The sequence below is a fragment of the Grammomys surdaster genome, unplaced genomic scaffold, assembly GCF_004785775.1.
Source record: "Grammomys surdaster isolate TR1022 unplaced genomic scaffold, NIH_TR_1.0 100, whole genome shotgun sequence".
In the NCBI taxonomy this organism is placed as follows: Eukaryota; Metazoa; Chordata; class Mammalia; order Rodentia; family Muridae; genus Grammomys; species Grammomys surdaster.
The window spans coordinates 13,809,778-13,828,554 of record NW_021604579.1 but is presented as its reverse complement, the minus strand read 5'-3'; the positions used below and the strand labels follow the sequence as shown (position 1 = coordinate 13,828,554).

General features: G+C 40.2%; 1 protein-coding gene across 3 annotated transcripts in view; it reads left to right on the top strand.

Annotated features, from left to right (window-relative positions):
* Fyb2 (FYN binding protein 2) overlaps window positions 1–18,028 on the top strand; it is a 106,721-nt gene extending 88,693 nt beyond the window's left edge. For 2 of the 3 annotated variants that reach the window (XM_028786406.1, XM_028786386.1), the window contains exons 12-20: window positions 939–1,002; window positions 1,998–2,096; window positions 3,704–3,735; window positions 5,423–5,483; window positions 10,537–10,623; window positions 14,308–14,401; window positions 16,705–16,861; window positions 16,947–16,980; window positions 17,255–18,028. In XM_028786406.1, the coding sequence (XP_028642239.1) occupies window positions 939–1,002; window positions 1,998–2,096; window positions 3,704–3,735; window positions 5,423–5,483; window positions 10,537–10,623; window positions 14,308–14,401; window positions 16,705–16,861; window positions 16,947–16,980; window positions 17,255–17,267 (641 nt within the window). In that variant the 3' untranslated portion in view covers window positions 17,268–18,028. The remainder of the gene's footprint in view (window positions 1–938; window positions 1,003–1,997; window positions 2,097–3,703; window positions 3,736–5,422; window positions 5,484–10,536; window positions 10,624–14,307; window positions 14,402–16,704; window positions 16,862–16,946; window positions 16,981–17,254) is intronic. The other variant, XM_028786396.1, reaches the window with a different exon arrangement.
* Window positions 18,029–18,777: the final 749 nt, after the last annotated feature.

Genomic DNA, 18,777 nt, shown 5'->3' with positions numbered 1-18,777 from the left:
GAAGAGGGCATCAGATCTCATTACAGATGGTTGTGAGCCACCATGTGGTTGCTGGGAATTGAACTCAGGACCTCTGGAAGTGCAGTCAGTGCTCTTAACCACTGACCCATCTCTCCAGCCCCAGTATTTTCTAATAACATAAAATAGCAGGTTTTCATATCATTTTAGAAAATATCCATAGTTTTGATTACCCATCCCTCTTTTCTCCCCTTTTCTCCTATATTCTTTCCCATTTCCTGCTTAGACTTACTCAAGGAGTTCTAGGATAACCTGGGCTAAAGAATGAGACACTCTTTACCTATAATATAATATAACACACACACACACACACACACACACACACACACACAGAGGCTAATCAAATACTATTCCAGGCTCCCACCTTAGAATCCAGAAATTAGACATGTAGAAACAACCTCAGAGAACATTAAATCCAATACCTTTAATGAGAGAACAGAGGTACAAAGAAGCTGAAGAACTCTGCATGCACACTGTGTTCCAGTCAAGTTTGAAACTTTAACACTTATTCCTTGAATCCAATACTGTTTCCTTTGCCGGGCTGTACTCAGCATCCATCTATGTGTATTAAGCGTATGTGTTACATTGGTGCAAAGGAAACCATTCTTCACCATACATGGGTGTCCTTTCTTTCCCAGCACTTAGCTTGCTGCTCCTCATTAACCATGGGAAGGAGGGAGAGTAAAGGGATCTGTTAAGAAATAGCTTTCTTTGGCTGAACCAGATCCCACATGGAATCAGAGGCAAAAGCCGATGATAATTCTTCTCATTTGTAAAAGCCTTTATATAAATTTATAAATTTTTTACCACATACTTAGGGAAACTTGCATAATTTCAACAAAACCACTTAACTAAATAAAGTTGAAAGTATTTGGCAACTCATAAGTATTCATTCATTTTTGTGTGTGTTTTAATTCCAGAAGAAAATAATGAAGAAATGTATGAAGATATCTACAAAGCAAAGAATAATGACCCCAAACCAGAGTGAGTGTTTTTCTTGGATTGTAGGCTGAAGGTGTTTCCTGTTTATCTAGTAAGCCAGGATTTACGACCTGGCCCCACCACCATTGTTGAGGGAAGATTACACAGAGGGATGATAAGCTGAAATACCACACTGTCAATTGTCAGCATATTCATTACTATGTACAATCACATGTCATAATAGTGAAGATTCATTGCTTTCTCCTTTGAGCAAAATGTCCATTTTCTAGAGTAGAGAACTTTTATATTACGTGGTAAGTTGTTGAGAGGGAAAGTAAATAATGATAGACTTTGCCTCGACTTTAGAGTTGGTGTCCCAGGAACAAAGCAATAAGTTTAACTGAGCCCTTGTCTTTGTGAGTTAGACAAACTCTGGGATTTACCCACTGGTGTTACAAACAATGTTTATTCAAATGAGCAGCATTGGTCAGGTTTAATTATAAACAGCAAGGAAAAGAAAACAGTATGTTCAACAGTGATGAGTCTGGAGACAAAGGGTGCAGTGATCCTGGCCGGTTATGTGGGTGAACTCCCTTTCGTCTCCATCCCCCTAAACCAAAAGGATACTTGGAAGAATTTCATCATCAGATGGCCCATGAGCGTGTCACCACAGCTGTACTCAGTTACTGAAGAGTATGTTAAATCAGTGATGGCAATTTCAGGAGCCAGTAATTCCTCAGATTCGTCTCTAGTACCATTTAGAGGGAGCATTTCCCTAGGTTATTTTTTCCCTGGGAAAGCAAGATTTTGCTTCCTAATCTCTACAAACATGCACACCATTTGTAGTAGATGAGTGTTTGTACACACTGTAACTACTCTACTCGCGGTTGCCTCAGATACGCTTCTTCGTATCCCAGCAAACTTCACTCCTAGCTGCTGAGGCATTTCCTTGTGCTTTCTTGCTTTGGAAGTGAGGCTGAAATTTCTGGTCCTTGATAATCCAACAGCGCTGTCTCCCACTTCTAGTACTCTCCCAAACACTCCATGTTTCCTCTCAGAGTAGCTGGGATGGCAGCACTGAGAAGATTGCAGCAGATCTTCAGGAAAGAAAATGGTGTGTTCGGAATGAAGAAAACCAAGTCAAAAGAAATTGTCAGGTAAACTGCCCCCTTTAGCCTTTCTCCCTGGACGCCATTAGCAACACTGGCCTCACAGACACATAGGATGCTGTTTGCCATCCAATTCTCAGCACCAGTGACGAGAGAATCAGAGCCTACCTATAAAGGCCCCAATTTCATGATACCCTAAGAAACTAGTGAGGAGAAAAAAATGACCAGAATAGGCAAGCAAGATCCAGAATGGGAAACATATTGTCATCTTCGACACCTTGTGTCATTATTAGCACTGAACTTAATGTTAGTGGTTACACGGCTTCAAGTTCTCTTGGCCACACAATCTTCTAGTGGTCTTACCTGTGTATCTGTCCATATTCACTTTGTCTCTCTTGAAAGCAACCAGATGTGGACATAGGTTACCCAAATGGATGGTCTGCGTATCTCAAGATCTCGGACTTAGAACCTTCCCCTCCCCTCTCTTCATGTAACCTCCACTATTAGTCTTTGGGAAGGTTCCAGCAGTGACAGAGAGAAGAGTTTCTTCCATTTGTGCTTACAGGACTTGGTTCCCTCATGGACGCAGTGGAAGGGGGACTGTGCAGCCTCTGGAGACATTTCTCTCCTCAACATCGATAGCGATAGGCAGGTCTAGATCTTCACTTTGTGAGGGCAATTTGCCAAGTAATCAACTGCATTCAGATAGTATGAAACTATTCTCCTCTCAAGTGCTTCCCAGTTATAAAATCTTGCAGTTCTGTGATTTTAAGCTCTGTGGTCTGCTGGAGCTAGATCTTGCAGTACGAGTGTGGGTACTGTAGTTCCCATCCGGCAGAGGGCACTCTGTTACTTTATTTTCTATCTCCCTTCAGGACAGAAACTGTATCCACATCTTACTCATCCAGCATAAGAGCCTGACTCATGGCTAATACAAAAACACCTGTAGTATTGACTTGAAATTAAAGGCTACAAAGGCACAGGTCTGTTTATCTGTCTGTCTCTCTCTGTCTCTGTCTCTGTCTCTCTCCCTCCCTCCCCCTCCCTTTTCCTTTTCCTATCACACATCTTTTTCCATGTGACCTTCTTAGAGACAAGAAGCAAATCTAACTATACTGCATGTTCTCTCCCAATTGGCAGGTTGCCATCTTACATTTCCACCTGACTGGGGTTTCTCTGTGCAAGTCTTCCTTTGGCTTAAGAAACACAGAAAGGATACAGTATATGCAGAGTCCCTATGGATTTATCTGTACACTGTTCTTTTTCATTCCTTATAGTCATTTAGTATATCTGACTGTCTCTTAGAAGACTAACAGACAGTTGTGGATTCTATGGATGCAGGTCTAGGCCGCAAGGCAGCCTGGGTGGTTAGGTAGGTAGGAAGTGAGTTACTGGCAGTCCACAGGGATGGATGAGCTCATTTGGAATGGGGTAGGGACAATCAAAACAGAGCTGCAAGAGTCTCTCTTGACAGCCTTGCCTAGAAATACCATCTGGACCAGATACCTGCCATCAGGATGGCATCTGGACCAGGCAGGCACCTGCCATCAGGATGGCATCTGGGCCAGGCACCTGCCATCAGGATGACATCTGAGATATGTCTGCTCATGAGCATGACTTTTTTCCTTGACCTTTTTTTGTCTTTTCCTCATTAGCAATGGATTTTCTATGTCACTGCCTGACTTAGGTAAGTGTCATTTGCTTGCCGTTGTCCACCAGTATTGCTGTCTTCAGGATTGGTATATTAAGGGACAAGGGAGAACACTGATTTCCCAATGAAAAATTAACCCATCAGAATGAAAGAAGATATCTCAACCAGCAGTACTTCCTGCTTTGGAGAGATGAGAAACCTTTTTCTGGCGTTTCCATAAATAGATGTTATTCTCTTTTTAGGAGGCTTCTAGGACCCACATCCATACTCTGTGATTGGGATTTGTACCCAAGTGTCTCTGACTATGAAGTTTAGACATTCTGCATTGATCTGCACAGCTCTGATAGATTTGCTAGCCAGATTACGACATGATAAATTGAGTATGAACATGATGCAGTCCACACACTAGCTGATTAAAAATGGGTCACCAGTTGTATAAGTTATCACAGTGCCTGACACATAGGATGCTTTCAATACATATCCAGTACATGGAATTTGCCAATAAACAGGATCTGTGTGATTTTGTTCATGGTTTTTGTTCATGGGCCCTATAAATATAGTTACTTTCATTAACAACTGTAACTCGGTGATTCAAACATACATTTCAGAATTATAAGCTGCCAAATTAAATAACAAAGGTTATATATAGACCTGATAAAATTGCAGCTCTCTCAAATATTGTCATAAAAAACTCAAAAGGCAACTTGGAATAGGAATTCATCTTACAGATGGATTACCTCTACTCCTCAAAACCACAAACCAAAATTGCACTAAAATCTGAAAGTTTTTTATTGCTGACAGAATTGAAAATTTCTACATCGGACTCCAGGTGACAGGTGTGTCACATGGCAGGCACAGTAAAATATTGTATGAAGTTACCATTAGGATATATGTAGCAAATGTCTATGAAATATTAACTAATTTCAAGTTTGTATTTAACTTCTGTTTCTGAGATACAATCTGTATATTTCCCACTGTATATATGCAAATATCTAAAATCTAAAAAGATATGATATCCAAAACTTTCTGTCCCAAAGCACTTAAAATAAGGGCTGTTGACTCTATAACCCCACCCAAACCTTAAAGGCACTGAGGGAAATTAGTAAAGCTAAGAGTAATTATGAATACTGGAAAATGAATTGTGAACATATCAAAATGTCCCAAATAGTGAATCATTTAAAAATCATAGAAGTCTATATTGAACAGTAGAATGAACATTACAAGCTAGAGGTAACTATCATTATATGCTAACTCAGAGTCAATGTAATACAATAGCATTCTAAAGAAACATTTATTTCAAACCATTGGTGTGAAGTAAGGAAACAATTGTGTATGTGTGTGTGCACGTGTGTGCATGTGTGTGGTAGGTGGAGACCAGCGAATACATTCCCATTTCCATTCCACTGGGTATTAAGAAAAGTCCCATCAGTGTTGCAGCAAAATAAATCATTCTTCAGTTCCAGGAATATGGGACAACTTACAATTCGACAAAACCAAATTGATGTAAATGCATATGCAGCTCAGACGCTGAGCGAGCTCACTGCTTTTTATTCCCTCAGCTGAGTTTCTTCCCCAAAGAGACTCATTTTGCTCCAGCCTGTCTATGTAATCAGTTAAAAGGCTTGAGGATACATTTGGGTAATTAGGTCATTGTGAATAATTTGGAAAGCTAGAGGTGTATGATGCATAGCTAATTTTTTTTTTGATCCTGTCTGTGCCTTAGGACCTACGTCTCAAGATGGTATCATCTATGATGATGTGGAGACACGTGAGAAAGAATCAAAGTAAGTCAGTTTACGGTACTGGTCATCCCTGGGGGCAACGATCACCACCTGATGCTTTGTTAAATACAGTCAGAGAGGCAGATGGTTGACAGACTGGACAAAGGTGCTATTCCCTCTGTTCTGAAGAAAAAACAATGACTATTGTCTCACTGGTGGCAGAACAGTGGTACCAAGACACAGGCATTGGAGCTTCGGAGTCTGTGTTTCTTATCTTTGAGTCTCGAAAATTTCAACACATTCAAATAGTAATCTTTTGTGTATCTGAAAAATGCCAGATAGCAAGGCTGTTTGATAGAACAATTTTCAAGGACTAAATCACTGTCACTATTATCTGTAGAAAGGAAACCATCATCAGACTCGGTGCCCCTCCCAGTTGTTGGTTGTCTTCTGTTCAATCTCCACCGAGCAGCTGGTGATGGGGGCCTCTCATTTTCAGTCACCTGTCCCTGTTCACTGTGCCAGGACTCATACTGTCTTGGTTAAGCTACTAAGCCTTTGTTAAACCAAGAGATATTCTTAAGATCATACCATAACTGAATTTTTCTACAGTGTTTTAAAATTCTGGTCATGCCATCCTTACAGGGGAAAAGTGTCCTGTTCTCCAGTGTTTCCGTGGAACAGTTCCCATTCCTTTTCTTGGCTTGTCTTAAGCTTTGCATGTGAGGTTTCTTCTCCCACCCATGCCTTAAGAATCAACTGTTCAGATGTCTTATAACAGTTCTATTATCCTGTCAAACATCCTTTGTTTGTCCTTTTTGCAGGACTGAGGATCTTTTTGAGGCCTCCTGTATGCCAGGCAGGCACTACACACTGCCCCCTCTAGGCAAGCACTGGGCACTGCCTCCTCTAGGCAGGCACTGCACACTGCCCTCTCTAGGCAGGCACTGCACACTGCCTGTGTCCTTTCATTTTATGTATTTCATTTTATTCAAGGCTTTGCTAAGTTGCCCAAGCTGGCTTTGAGTTTGGAATCCTGCCTTAGATTACCAAGTAGCTTGAAATAGAGATGTGATCCCCCAGTCTTCCCTCCTGTATATTTTTTTAGTGTTTTCTCAGCTATCCCCAAATATTTATAACCAAAATATCAAAAACTATATGGTAAGGTCAGAGTTTTCTGTTGTTGGTAGGTATTTAGTTCCTGAGTGATTTTGCATTTGTGATCAGTACTTCCACAGATATTGATTCCTGTTATCCTGTGTGTACTTAGAAGAGGAAATACAGACCAAACATGGAGTACAAATTCACAAATGCCATCCCAGCACACAAGAGTTCACCCTGGTCTCATATTAACACACAGAAGAGACAGAAGTCATTTTTGTCACATTGGTGTCTGTAAAGAGTATCACGTCGTAGTAATTTGCATCACTAACAGGCTTCAGTGCAGTTACACACTCTCAGGTCTTGCTCCTTCCTATACTGGTCATATCATTTGACTGCTTTTCTGTGGTGTGGCCAGTATCTTTCTTAGCCTTAGGTTTTAAAACAATTCATTTTGGACACAACTTTTTTCCTCTCTCATATAAATCACTACATCTTCCCCACCTATTGGCTGACTTTCTCAACTTTCTTTCTAGTCTTACAAAGAATAGAAATTCAAATCCTTAATGTATCTTTAAATTATCACTTTTTATTATTGCTTTCTATATCTTTTAAAGAACTTTCTCCTAGCTCATTCAAACATTCTCCTATATTCTCTTCTAAAAGTTGCAGCTTTGCCTTTTAAACTCAATCCTTAGGTCCACTTCAACTGAAGTTTTGTTTATTTGTTTCTGTTTGTTCGTTTGTTTGTTTGTTTTCACAAAAGGGTTTCTTCCCTGACTGGGAATCAAATCAAGGCCTCAGTGCTGAGAGCGTTGAGTCCTAACCCCTAGACTACCAGGGCACTCAAGTATTGCGTGAATTGAGTGTTATTTGAACAAGTGACAGCCAGTTGTTTTCTTCTATACAGATACATGTCTCATTTTCTCCAGCCATTTTGTCAAATCAAGTGTCCCAGCACTGAAGGTGTTTCCAGGTTCTCGCTTCTCTTCTGTGGTTGCCTCCATCCTTATGGCATTATGGAAAAGGCTGCAGGGCTTTCTTTTTTTCTTTTTCTTTTTCTTTTTCTTTTTCTTTTTCTTTTGTTTTTTTGAGACAGGGTTTCTCTGTATAGTCCTAGCTGTCCTGGAACTCACTCTGTAGACCAGGCTGGCCTCAAACTCAGAAATCTGCCTGCCTCTGCCTCCCACGTGCTGGGATTAAAGGTGTGAACCACTGCCCGGCTGATGCTGTGTTTTCTTATTTGTTCTTCCTTTCTACTGCTTCCAAAAACGTAGAAGACTTAGACATATTGTTTTAATAAAGAAAATAAACATGGGAGAGGGTGTCTGCCCAGCCTGTACCTACTCTCATGTTGTAGCTCCCTTTAAATTTTGTGCACAAGCTCATTCCAAACCCTGTTCTGTGCCTGGTATTGTGCAGAGCGTGTAGCAGATTCATTGGGACGAGGTCAGAGTTCCACCTTCTGGGAGCTAAAATGAGTGAACATGAGGCCATTAGAAAAGAAAGTTTCTAGAGCTGCCTTCTAGGCTTCAAAGATAACAGATGATGAGAAAAGAGAGGCGGGTGAGATCCCCAGCTTCAGTGACTGGAAGGGCTGAAACCTTCATATCCTGAAGTACCCTGTGACCAGAATCTTAAGACAAGGTGGGCTTGGCAGAGGCCTGTAGTCCTGGCTTCTATGGAAGGTGAAGCCAGGGAGTAGCAAGTTTAAGACTTAACCTGGGCCACATAATTTGAGATTTGAAATATAATTAAGTGGTAGAGTGCTTGCCTTGCATGTGCCAAGACCAGAGTTCAGTCCCTAGGACTGCATATCTAAAGGGAATCAAAACATAGCATCTATGAAAATGTAAAGTTTCTAACATACGTATTGTTGTGTTTGAAGGTTTCCTAGTGGAGAGTTACTTAAGTATTTAGGCTTGTCAACACTATACATAACTGGATGGTTCTTAAATCACTGAGCCATCTATCGAACTCCTATTTTATTATTTTAAAAACTAGCATACAAAGTATTTGATACCATTATTGCATTTACAGCATTTTCTATTAAAGTGTGTTTTAGTAGATTCTCTCTCTACCTACATCTTCCACCCTCTATGTCCCCACCCCCTCTTATAACCTTCTTCCTCTCTGCTCCTTCATCCTCCTCTGTAGCCCCCTCCATTCTTTCCTGATTTCATGTTATATGTGTCTTTTGCCCCACTCCTTCTTCAGTGTTTCTTTATCTTCTTTGTTTCCTTTCTAGACTGTTGGACTTATCTATACATGTAGTGTAATTTTAATCCAGCAACATGGCTGCTCTGGCAAGGAATCATATCCAAAGATATGATCCAGCTAGAATGCAGACATGCCCTGGCTTACAGTATGATCTGGCTGGAATACAGATAAGTCCTTACTACACGTCTTTAATCCCTAATAGAGGAAGTAAAGTTAGTTTGTAGAAGGAAGCAGTCATGTTTGAAAGTGACATCTAATTGAGGGCAGACAAAGTGATGAATCAGAGTAAGATTTGACATAATGCGTTAGATATGATACAACCAACTCTCACATTAACAGACAGGAAAGGGAAGCTACTTAAGAACAATGCAGAGTAAGTCAGGGGTAGAGGGCAGTTCAATGAGTGGTGGTAAATTGAGTTCAGGCAATGCAGTGGAGTTCAGTTGAGTGTAGTTGGGTGTAGTTCAGTTGAATGCATTAAGTTCAATTGAGTTCATGCAGTTCCATTCAGTTCTGTTCAGTTCATACAGTTAGTGCAGTTCAGTTTGTAGAATTCAAAGGTATATTTTCCCAGCAGAACAATTCAGGAGAAGCCAAGAGAAGCCAGTTTGAATCAGTTAGTTTGGAAAGGAGTTTTGAGCCGTAACAGCTGAGTTGAACCAGCCAGCCAGAGTTCAGAAAGGACTAGAAAGGGTGAGCTTATTCAGCAGTAAGCCTCTGAGACAATTATATCTGACAAATAAAAGTTACTTTTACATATATGCATGGATGTAAACATCACAGACTAGGATCCACATGAGAGAGAACATAGGTTTTGTCACCTAATTTAATATTATACTTTCCAGACCTATTCATTTTCTCACAAGTTTCATTTTTATTTATACCTAAACTTTCATTGTATATATTTACCACATTTTAGAAAAGAATTATTTTAAATTCTGTGAATCTGTCTGTGTGTGGTATATGTACATATGAGTGCAGGTGACCTCAGAGACCAGAGGTGTTGGATCTCCTGGAGCTGACGTTACATAAAGTTGTGAGCTGAGAACTGCACTGGGTTCTTTGTAAGAACAGCACATGCTCTTAACTACTTAGCTGTTCCTCCAGCCCCCATGCCATATTTTGATTATCTATTCATCTGTTGATAGATATCTGTCTGGTTTCAATTCCTTGTTATTGTGACTACTGGGGAAATGAATATGGATGTGCAAATATAACTGTAGTAGACAGGGAATCCTTTGAGCATATGCCCAAGAGTGCTAGATCTGGGTCATGTGCTAATTTTGAATTCTTCAAAAACCTCCATACTTACTTTTATATGGTTATGCTAATTTGCACATTCATAAGCATTCACGGTTGGTGATGTTCTCCATTCCTACCAGGGTGAGGTGCATCCTTAGCTATTAGTAAATTGGAAGTTTACTAGTAGGATTCACATTTTATGGGAAAAAAACAAAAACAAAACAAACAAACAAAACCCTGAGGCTCAGAAAGGATAGGTATGATTACAAGCTGGTTAATTTTGTTTCTGATGAGGTCAAATTTGGGCCACTGAGAAGTCAACAGGTTTTGTCCTGTGGGCCAGTGTGGCCTAGACATTTTTGTAAATCAAGTCACACCAGTAGAGCTATTAGAATGTTCATTGTACGGCCTTACTATAACTATGGAGCTGAATAGTATCAATTTCTAGATGATGTTTAAACTACTTTGGCCATTGTCCTAGAAAACACTGAGAGTTTTGTAAACGTTTACTAGTTGAATCTTAATGTACATAATCAAAACATTTTCTCCTCAGAGATGAAGATAAAGTAAAAACTTGGAAGACTAAGTTTTTGACACCAAAAGGAAGAAAGTGGGGGAAAAGCAGCCATGGATCCAAAAGGTAAGAACACAAATGCACTTACAACTCCACTACTACAATTTCTACAGCTCTTGTCAGCCGTGGGACCTTAGGCAAGCCCTTAACTTTGATTTCCAGGTTCTTCACCTGCAACTGAGAACTAGCAGCACTTGCCTCACAGTACAAGTGAGAGGAGATAAAAGAGACAAAATATAAATACACAGTTCCTAACAGCCATCCCCAACCTGCTCCCTACTCTCCATCAATGAGGAATAAGAAAGCATGGGAGGTAGCCCCTAGCAAACAACGAAGGATCTACAGTTTTCTTCTCTTTTAGACCATAGAAGCATCCCTCCAGAAGGAGAGAGCTTAAATAGAATATCAACCAGAACTGACTTTGTTAAAATGTAAGTTTAGTTATGACTAAACTTAGAATGTAATCAGAACGCTTCATCAGCTCAGAAGATAACTTGTACTCATGTGCTTAGACTGCACTGGCTGCTCAGGGAGAGCATGTTCTCTAATGCATACTTACCTATGTGCTCCTCTTGCCAGATGCAGGATCTGGGGGACTTTCTTTGACAAACTTCTTGGGGAAATCCTTAGTAAATAGTCAGTGGTTTGTTTGCATCAGGAAACCTATGGTTTTCTTAGGGTATCCCAAGAGAAGTCACATTTGTCTGTAGCAAATTTAAACTCAGAGTGGCAAAGGCAGCCCTTCCCTTAAGCTTATTTTTACCAATTTGGAAAGAGGTATCCAAAAAAAAGTTGATTTTTGTTTTTTATCTTAAACATCACACTTGTTTGCATAGCATAGCTGAAGAGAAATCCAAGTGCAATGTCAGGAAGGTTTCTGAATCCTTTTCTGGCACAGCGTTATCTGTCATCAATACACATCTGTCTTTTGGGAAAACAATTTTATAGTACTTGTTTCTTAAACTGACTTAATATTATTCTCAATTTGAAAATACAATGATGAGGCTATCATTGTTTCTGAAGAGCAATGGATCAATTTCTTGGATCCACTTATAATGGTTTCTGGAACAACTATTCTACCAATAAGTAAAGTGTTTTCCATATTAGTTAACTGACAGCTTATTTTACCAGTAATTACAAAATTTGGTTGAATATTCAAATACAAAGGCATGGATAGCCTAAATAGACACTGTATGTGGAGGGAACATGTATGATTCTAATAGAACCAGCATTTGATATAGGTAGTTCAATACCCTGAAGGGTGTTATCTCAGAGTGGCATGATTAATTTAGAAAGTTATCTCTCTAATGGTATGCAGATGGATTTCTTTTACAAGAATGGACATGGAGAATAGTATTGTTACCAGTGGTCAGAGTCTAAGAGAGATATTTCCAGGTTCTTGGAAATATTCAAGAATATTTGAATATTTCTTATTCAAAGAAATAAAAACCAACATATGCTGCAAAGTATTGAGGGAAATTTATTCAAAGCAAGGAACTAGAATAGGTCAGAATACACTGTAAGAGAGCAGCAGACCTCAGGCCTCAGGATGTTGTTTGAGGCTTCTTTGTATGAAATCCAACAGTGGGATGCAGTTGCTCACAGGTGTGCAGTTTGAGTGATTTTCTTAGATTGGGCAATATAATCATGTATTTCCTGTGCATGTCTGTCCCACAATGCATCTGATTTTACTCATGTGTGTGCCCAGTTATGGGATGAGTATAAAATAATAAATAAGGGCTTCTCCCTGAAAGTTTACATACGGACATGGTTATCTTCATCGCACATGTACCCAAAGCCAGTTCAGGCCAGATCTTCCTTTCCATTTCTGTAGCAGGACATATGCAAGCAAAGTATAACTGAGTACAATCTCAGTTTGATAGTCATTCATAGTAGGATGTATATGCTGTATGATGCAGATTTGTCCAGAGATGTATATGTATGGTAACAGTCTCAAGCTGTCAAGTGCATTGTAGCTGATGGCACCAAGTAGGGTCTCAGGTTACTAAATTATGCCATATGCTTCCACAGTAATCTGCAATGAATGTAGGTGTAACTAGAATCTTGGAAAGACATACTCCAATATAGGAGACACTTCTCACTAAAACTGACAGGACTTGGGTGATAGTACCCTGTCTGTCCATGTATGAAACTGCTGAGTAGAACCAAACTCCATTTGTAAAGCAGGAGACAGGATAAGGGAGGGCTCTCCAGTCAGCTTCTGCTGTATGTCTGTCCATTTTATTTGCTTAAAGTCTTACCTATGTTTGTTGCATCTTGCTGTATGTTCTTAATTCTGTCCATGTATTCCTTACATTTCCTGTTGCTATAATAAAATATTCCCCAAACCAACTTAAGACAGAAAGGCTTATTTTGGCCCAAGTATAGTCCATCACCCCAGCTCTTGTTTCTTTACATTGAAAGCATAAAAAATTTACAGTTAAATGTTGTCAAAACCAGTTACCTTCTTGTGCTGTTTTATGGTAAATGCCCCCATAGTCTCAGGCATATGAATACTTGGTTCCAGTTGGTGGCACTGTTTGGGTACATTTAGGAGATGTGGCCTTGCTGAAGGACATATGATACTTGGGGAGTGGCCTTTGAGAGTTTAAAGACTCTGGTTATTTCCAGTTCTCTGCTTAGTGTTTGCTGTTCCAGTTACTGTGCATGCCATAATGGACTCTAATCTCCCCAGGAACTGTAAACCCAAATTAACACTTCCTCTCTATAAGATGCCTTAGTCATGGTGTTTTCTCACTGCAACAGAAAAAGAAAAATAAATAATGCACCTACTACTCTATAAACCATATTATTTCTCTTATTCTGTTGCTCCTCCTGCACTCAACCATTCTCTTTATATCAAGGTGATTTTATTCCGTGCTTGCTTGCTATAAAAATATTCTTAGAGAGAAAGCTCAGTAGTAGGATGCTCACTTGGTATATATGAAGCTCTAGGTTTGATCTTCAGCACTGGGAAAAAATACATATGTATGTATTAAACAGAAACATAGTTGATATTACCTTCTTCAGAAGTTATGACAATCTGCTCTAGTAGAGGGATGTGTACAGATAGATGTGTGTGTATAGGCATAGATATATGTGTGGGGAAAATTTAAGAAGGCCGCCACAGCTGCGCAAGCCCCGGAGAGGCTTCTGCCGTGTGGCGGGTCCCACATTAGGGAAGAAGTTCTATGGTTCCAGCGGCCTGAGGGCCTTGGCGGCGGCAGGCCCCAGTAACACGAGGAAGTCCTTGGTTCCAAAAAGGTTTATTGTCATGGCGGATAATAGATGGATCTAGGCGTACCCCCAAAAGCTCAGGGCAGTCCCGAGTTATATAGGGAGGGAGAAAGGGGGAGGGTTGGGGGAGGATCTGGGGGAGGTATGTTTAATTTGCTCTGCCCTCTGGCCTTCATTAGTATGTAAATCCCTAGGGCCTGAGGCCTATAGCCTGACCTATGTAGTAATTCTATGGAGACTGTGACCACTTTTTCAGGATCCTGGGTTCTGGGGGGCGTCGAACTCCTGCCGGTTCTCATGTAGAATCTCGCCCAGAATCTACAGAGTCTCGGGGTTCTAGACACCTGGTCCACCATGATCCAGGACACCCTTACGCAGTCCCACATCTATGTAGAATTATACATATACAAACTTGGACCTGAGTTTATCCTGAAACAGGGTGAGTTCACAGACTCACAAATGTAGGATGTTTGTCGTGCTACACTTACCTCTACCCATGTTATTTCTTGACAGTTTTTCTCCCAGACATTTTTTCAGAACTAAGAAGCAAAAATTAGAAAAGAATAGAATGGAAAAAGAAGAAAAACTCTTCAGAGAAAGATTTCAGGTACGTTCTCTTCTGAACATAAAAATTAGCAGAAAATGAATGCCACTGACAATTAAACCTTCCACTTCTGAAGGCTCCACTAGTTTGCAGTGTCTCGGCCACTCTGAGATAAAAGACATGATCTTTTTTATAAGTCTGATACATTCCTATACTGGCATGCCTTTGTGTATTACTAGTCCATCTGATAAACTTTCTACAGTGTTCTATTCAAACCTCACTTCCTCAGCTTATTTGTACAGCATTGTTTAGAAGGAGAGCCTTTCATATTTCAGTTCCCAGTGTGTGGGACATGTCGTATTCAAGGAATACTATAGCAACATCTCAAATTCATGGCTTTCATTAAGAGTCTATGGGGCATTTTCCACGGCTCCCAAGTTGAAGTGGTCCTTTCTGATTTCAAAGTTTGCCACAGTGAGAACTTCTGCATTCAGGAAACATTTTTATCACCATCCACGCGCTAAACAGCAGATGAAATGAGACAAATTCTATAAAGAGGAGGCACACTGTAAGCCAGAGCTCTACCAGAAATGTTTCTTGGTAGCTCCCTCAAGTCAGGACCACAGCTAGTCTTTGTTTCCTGTCCTCACATTCTGCCTCTGCTCTTTCTGCTTTACCAACAAACTGCTCATAGTTTTGTTTCTAAGAGAGCTGGCATTCCTACCTCACCTTACCACTCCTTCCTCCAGGCACTGACTTGGTCTACTCCATATCTAAAACGCCCCCTCCACTTTCTCCAGCTTCCAATTGAGGCATCATCTCATTCCAGAAAGACTTGATCAAACCTTCTGATTAAAGGGATTGCTCTTCTGCTTCCCTAAGGACCAACTTCTGTGCAGTTCATTACACAGCACTCCAAGCTCCTCGGAGACCGCTATCATCTCTGTCTTCACATTCATGTGCTCAGCAGAGCCACTACCTCAGGCTTCATACATATCCCAAACTGTTCTGAAAGTGAACTAAATAGGACTTTACATAAACCCTTAACCACTGCTATCATCTGCTTGGCTCAAAGGTGGTATTATTATTTGATTAGATCAAAACCAACAGTATAGCAACCTCTGGTTGAAAGACCCTATAATCCATCTAGCATTTTCTCTCTTGACTATCTCAACATGGGACAGAAATCCCATCTCTGTATGCAATTTAAGTCTATCCTTAATTACCCGAGCTGGGCTTCTAGTTACCTTTAGGAAAAAAATATGCCATTTCAATCCAGCTCAAATGAAAAAATAGTGTGTACTTTCACTGGTGAAGCCTTTCCTTTTTTCAAAAAAAAAAAAAAAGCCAGTGTGTTTGCTAAATTCTACAATAGAAATGCTTAGTACACTGGCAACAGTAAGGTGTTCATGGCTGTCACAAAGGTCTGAGAGGTCGTTGGCAGATGAATATTTCAAATAGAAAAAAAATGAATGCATGGGTAAAGGCCTGGAGAGGTGGAAGTATGATGCATTTACAAAGTCTCACGGAGGACAGAGACAAAGGGACAAGGATGACAGTGTGCCAAGGACCTATAGTAGCAAGCTAAAAATATGTGGGTCTCATCCTAAAAGCAACAGAGTTTTCAGAACTTTGTAATTAGGTGACCTACATCAGAGCTGTATTTGAAAAAACCACTGGGGATTCCTAGTAAACACAACCAAGGGTTTCCGGGGGTAGCAGGAGCACTCTTAGCCAGTGGAGGAGGAAACTGGAGTGGAGGCATTCCATTGTAATCTGCCGAAGTGGACATCTATGACCTAAACTACCTCTCCTAGGTTTGTTTTCCCGGTCAGTGCATGACCAGGTGAATCACTTGTAGAGACTAGTTCGTCTGGAAGAAAATATCCTGTAGGTTTAGGAACCGAATTTCCAGTCGGAGGCTGCTCCATCTCAAATGCTTGTCTTTCACCAGACACGGAGAGGGATCTGTCCTCCTTATACTCAACTACTGGCATTTTAAAGTACATGTACTCTACAAAAGTGAGGGTGGAGCATCATGCAGAAACAGAAAGCTCTACAGTTTTGTTAAATGTTTCCTCTCCTGAGTCGGGAGGTACCTTTGTTATTGTTACAGCATACCAAGGTGGTATATTCTAACTCACTAGGACTTCGTTCTAATATGTATTTGTGGATGTGAAAACAGCTTCAAGATGTAATCACATCAGACAAATGTTATTTTAAGGGAGTCCCACTGTAATATTCCCATCATTTATTATTTCCACGTATCTAGCATCCTATATTTTGAGGTTACTATATTATACCCTAAATTAATTCTGTTATAATAACCATGTAAACATGCCCTTACTAGTAATTTCTCATTTCAGTATGGTAAAGAAATCATGGTCATTAACAGAGCTGTAGCATGTTCCAGTAATTCACGAAATGGAATATTTGATCTGCCAATAACTCCTGGGGAACAGCTGGAAGTCATCGACACCACTGAGCAAAACTTAGTGATATGTCGCAATTCCAAAGGCAAATGTGAGTTCATGTTGAAATTTTTTCCTTATAGTCAAGAATTTTCTCTAGAACTCTCAGGTTAGTAAAGTGAGTTTTGTTTCTACAGATGGATATGTGCTCATTGAACATCTAGATTTCAAGTAAGTTGTTTAATTTTATATCCAATCATGAGTTCCAGGTACTTAATGTGTAGTGTTGTATACTCTAGTCTTAAAGGACTTTGGAAACCAGCTATGTAGTGCTCTGTCTGGGATTGCATCAAAAGTGGCTGTGCTAGTCACTGGACTTCCAATATACTTACCAAACTAGTAAACAGAGCCCATTTGTAAACAGTGTTTAGAAATCCCTGCAATCTCCTAACTGTTCTGATATCATGTATTTCATAATGCCTGCACGTGTTCCTTTCTGTCCCAGACATCAGGGCTGATCTCATTAGGAAGGTCTGCGTGATGTCAGGATGTGTCCAAGGTGTGAGTTCAGCCCCACAGCTCCTTCAACTCCTGCCTCAAAATGAGATGGGTGGTGGAAACTTCTGTCGGAAACTCAGAAGAAAACCCTCAACAAGTCGATGCTGGTTTTACTCCATGAAACTTTCCTGCTGGTTCAAGAGAGTACGAAACAGTATGTTAGTATGAGAGCACTTGCCTAATGAGCCATAGCCTAAGTTTGAAATCTTGGCTTCAGGCACCAGGGACTTGGGCAGCTGGTGAGTGAACTTCCAACGTTAGTATACCGTGTACGTAACTTCTTGGTGCACATCCACATTTCATATGAATTCTATGTAGTAAATAATGTGACCAAGTTCCTTTAAATGATGATGACGACAGCACCACCTGAGCCATAATCACTTGGTTTGTTTTTTTAACCAAGGTGAACGACTAGAAGACAAGTACTGCTGAAGGGAGCAGTTTGCTAGGTGGGAGGTTGTGGGGGTGGATTCTTTTCTAACTCAACCAGAACTATTGTTTAGAAGTGTTTAAGTATATTTAACAAACATGTGAAAATATATAAAATATATACATGTTGTATCATGTTAAAATGGGGAAAATTATTAATCTATTGGCTAAAACACACCCAAATGCATTTCATTTATATGACAGTAAGTAGAATTTAGTTGTAAATAAGATTCTGGTTCTACCTGATATCCACTGTATGTTAATAAAGTCTACATATGCTTTTAACTAACTATTACATTTTAAGTTCACTTCCTAATCTCCCAGAGGACTCCAGTTCAGTTCCCAGCACCCACATGCAGTAGTCACTATATCTGTAACTCCAGGAGATGACACACCGTCCTCGGCCCTCCAGGACACCTGCATTCATGTGGTATTGGTACATGCATGAAGAATTGTGCTTTAGCAAAAGGTATGAAGGAAGCTTTTTCCTGACAGATCCATCCTTCCTATTATGAATCTTTTTAGGTTTCTGTGGGTTTCCATCTTCCTTTACACGGTCCCAATGACATTTGCCAATAAAGGGCATTTTATCCTAAAACAGATGATTCAAAGGTATTTACAGAGTTCTAAGTTTATAGAATAAAACAGGTACATTACCACAAATAGAAAAAACTAAACACATGGAATGGCTTAAGGATTAAGAGGGGTGTTCCAGCTAAAATGGCACAAAGGTTTGTCTGAAAGAAAGGCAGAAACTAGAAAAATCTAGAAATCCAGGCTAATAGTATGCATTGAGTCTGGGGAAAGCTCTGCTTGGAGGACTTCCTCTAAATACTGGGGACCCACTCAAGGATTAGGCTAACAGAAAATGCCAATGTTGGGGGGGGATCAGGGTTAATGGTGTTACAGATTACAGAGAAAAAAATACCTCTTTTCAATATTCAGTAAGGGAAATTTCACAAAGCCCTCACACCCAGATGAAGAGCTAAAGGCAATCAGTGGCTGAGGAGAGAAGAGGACTGTCTCCTATAGGAATAAGCT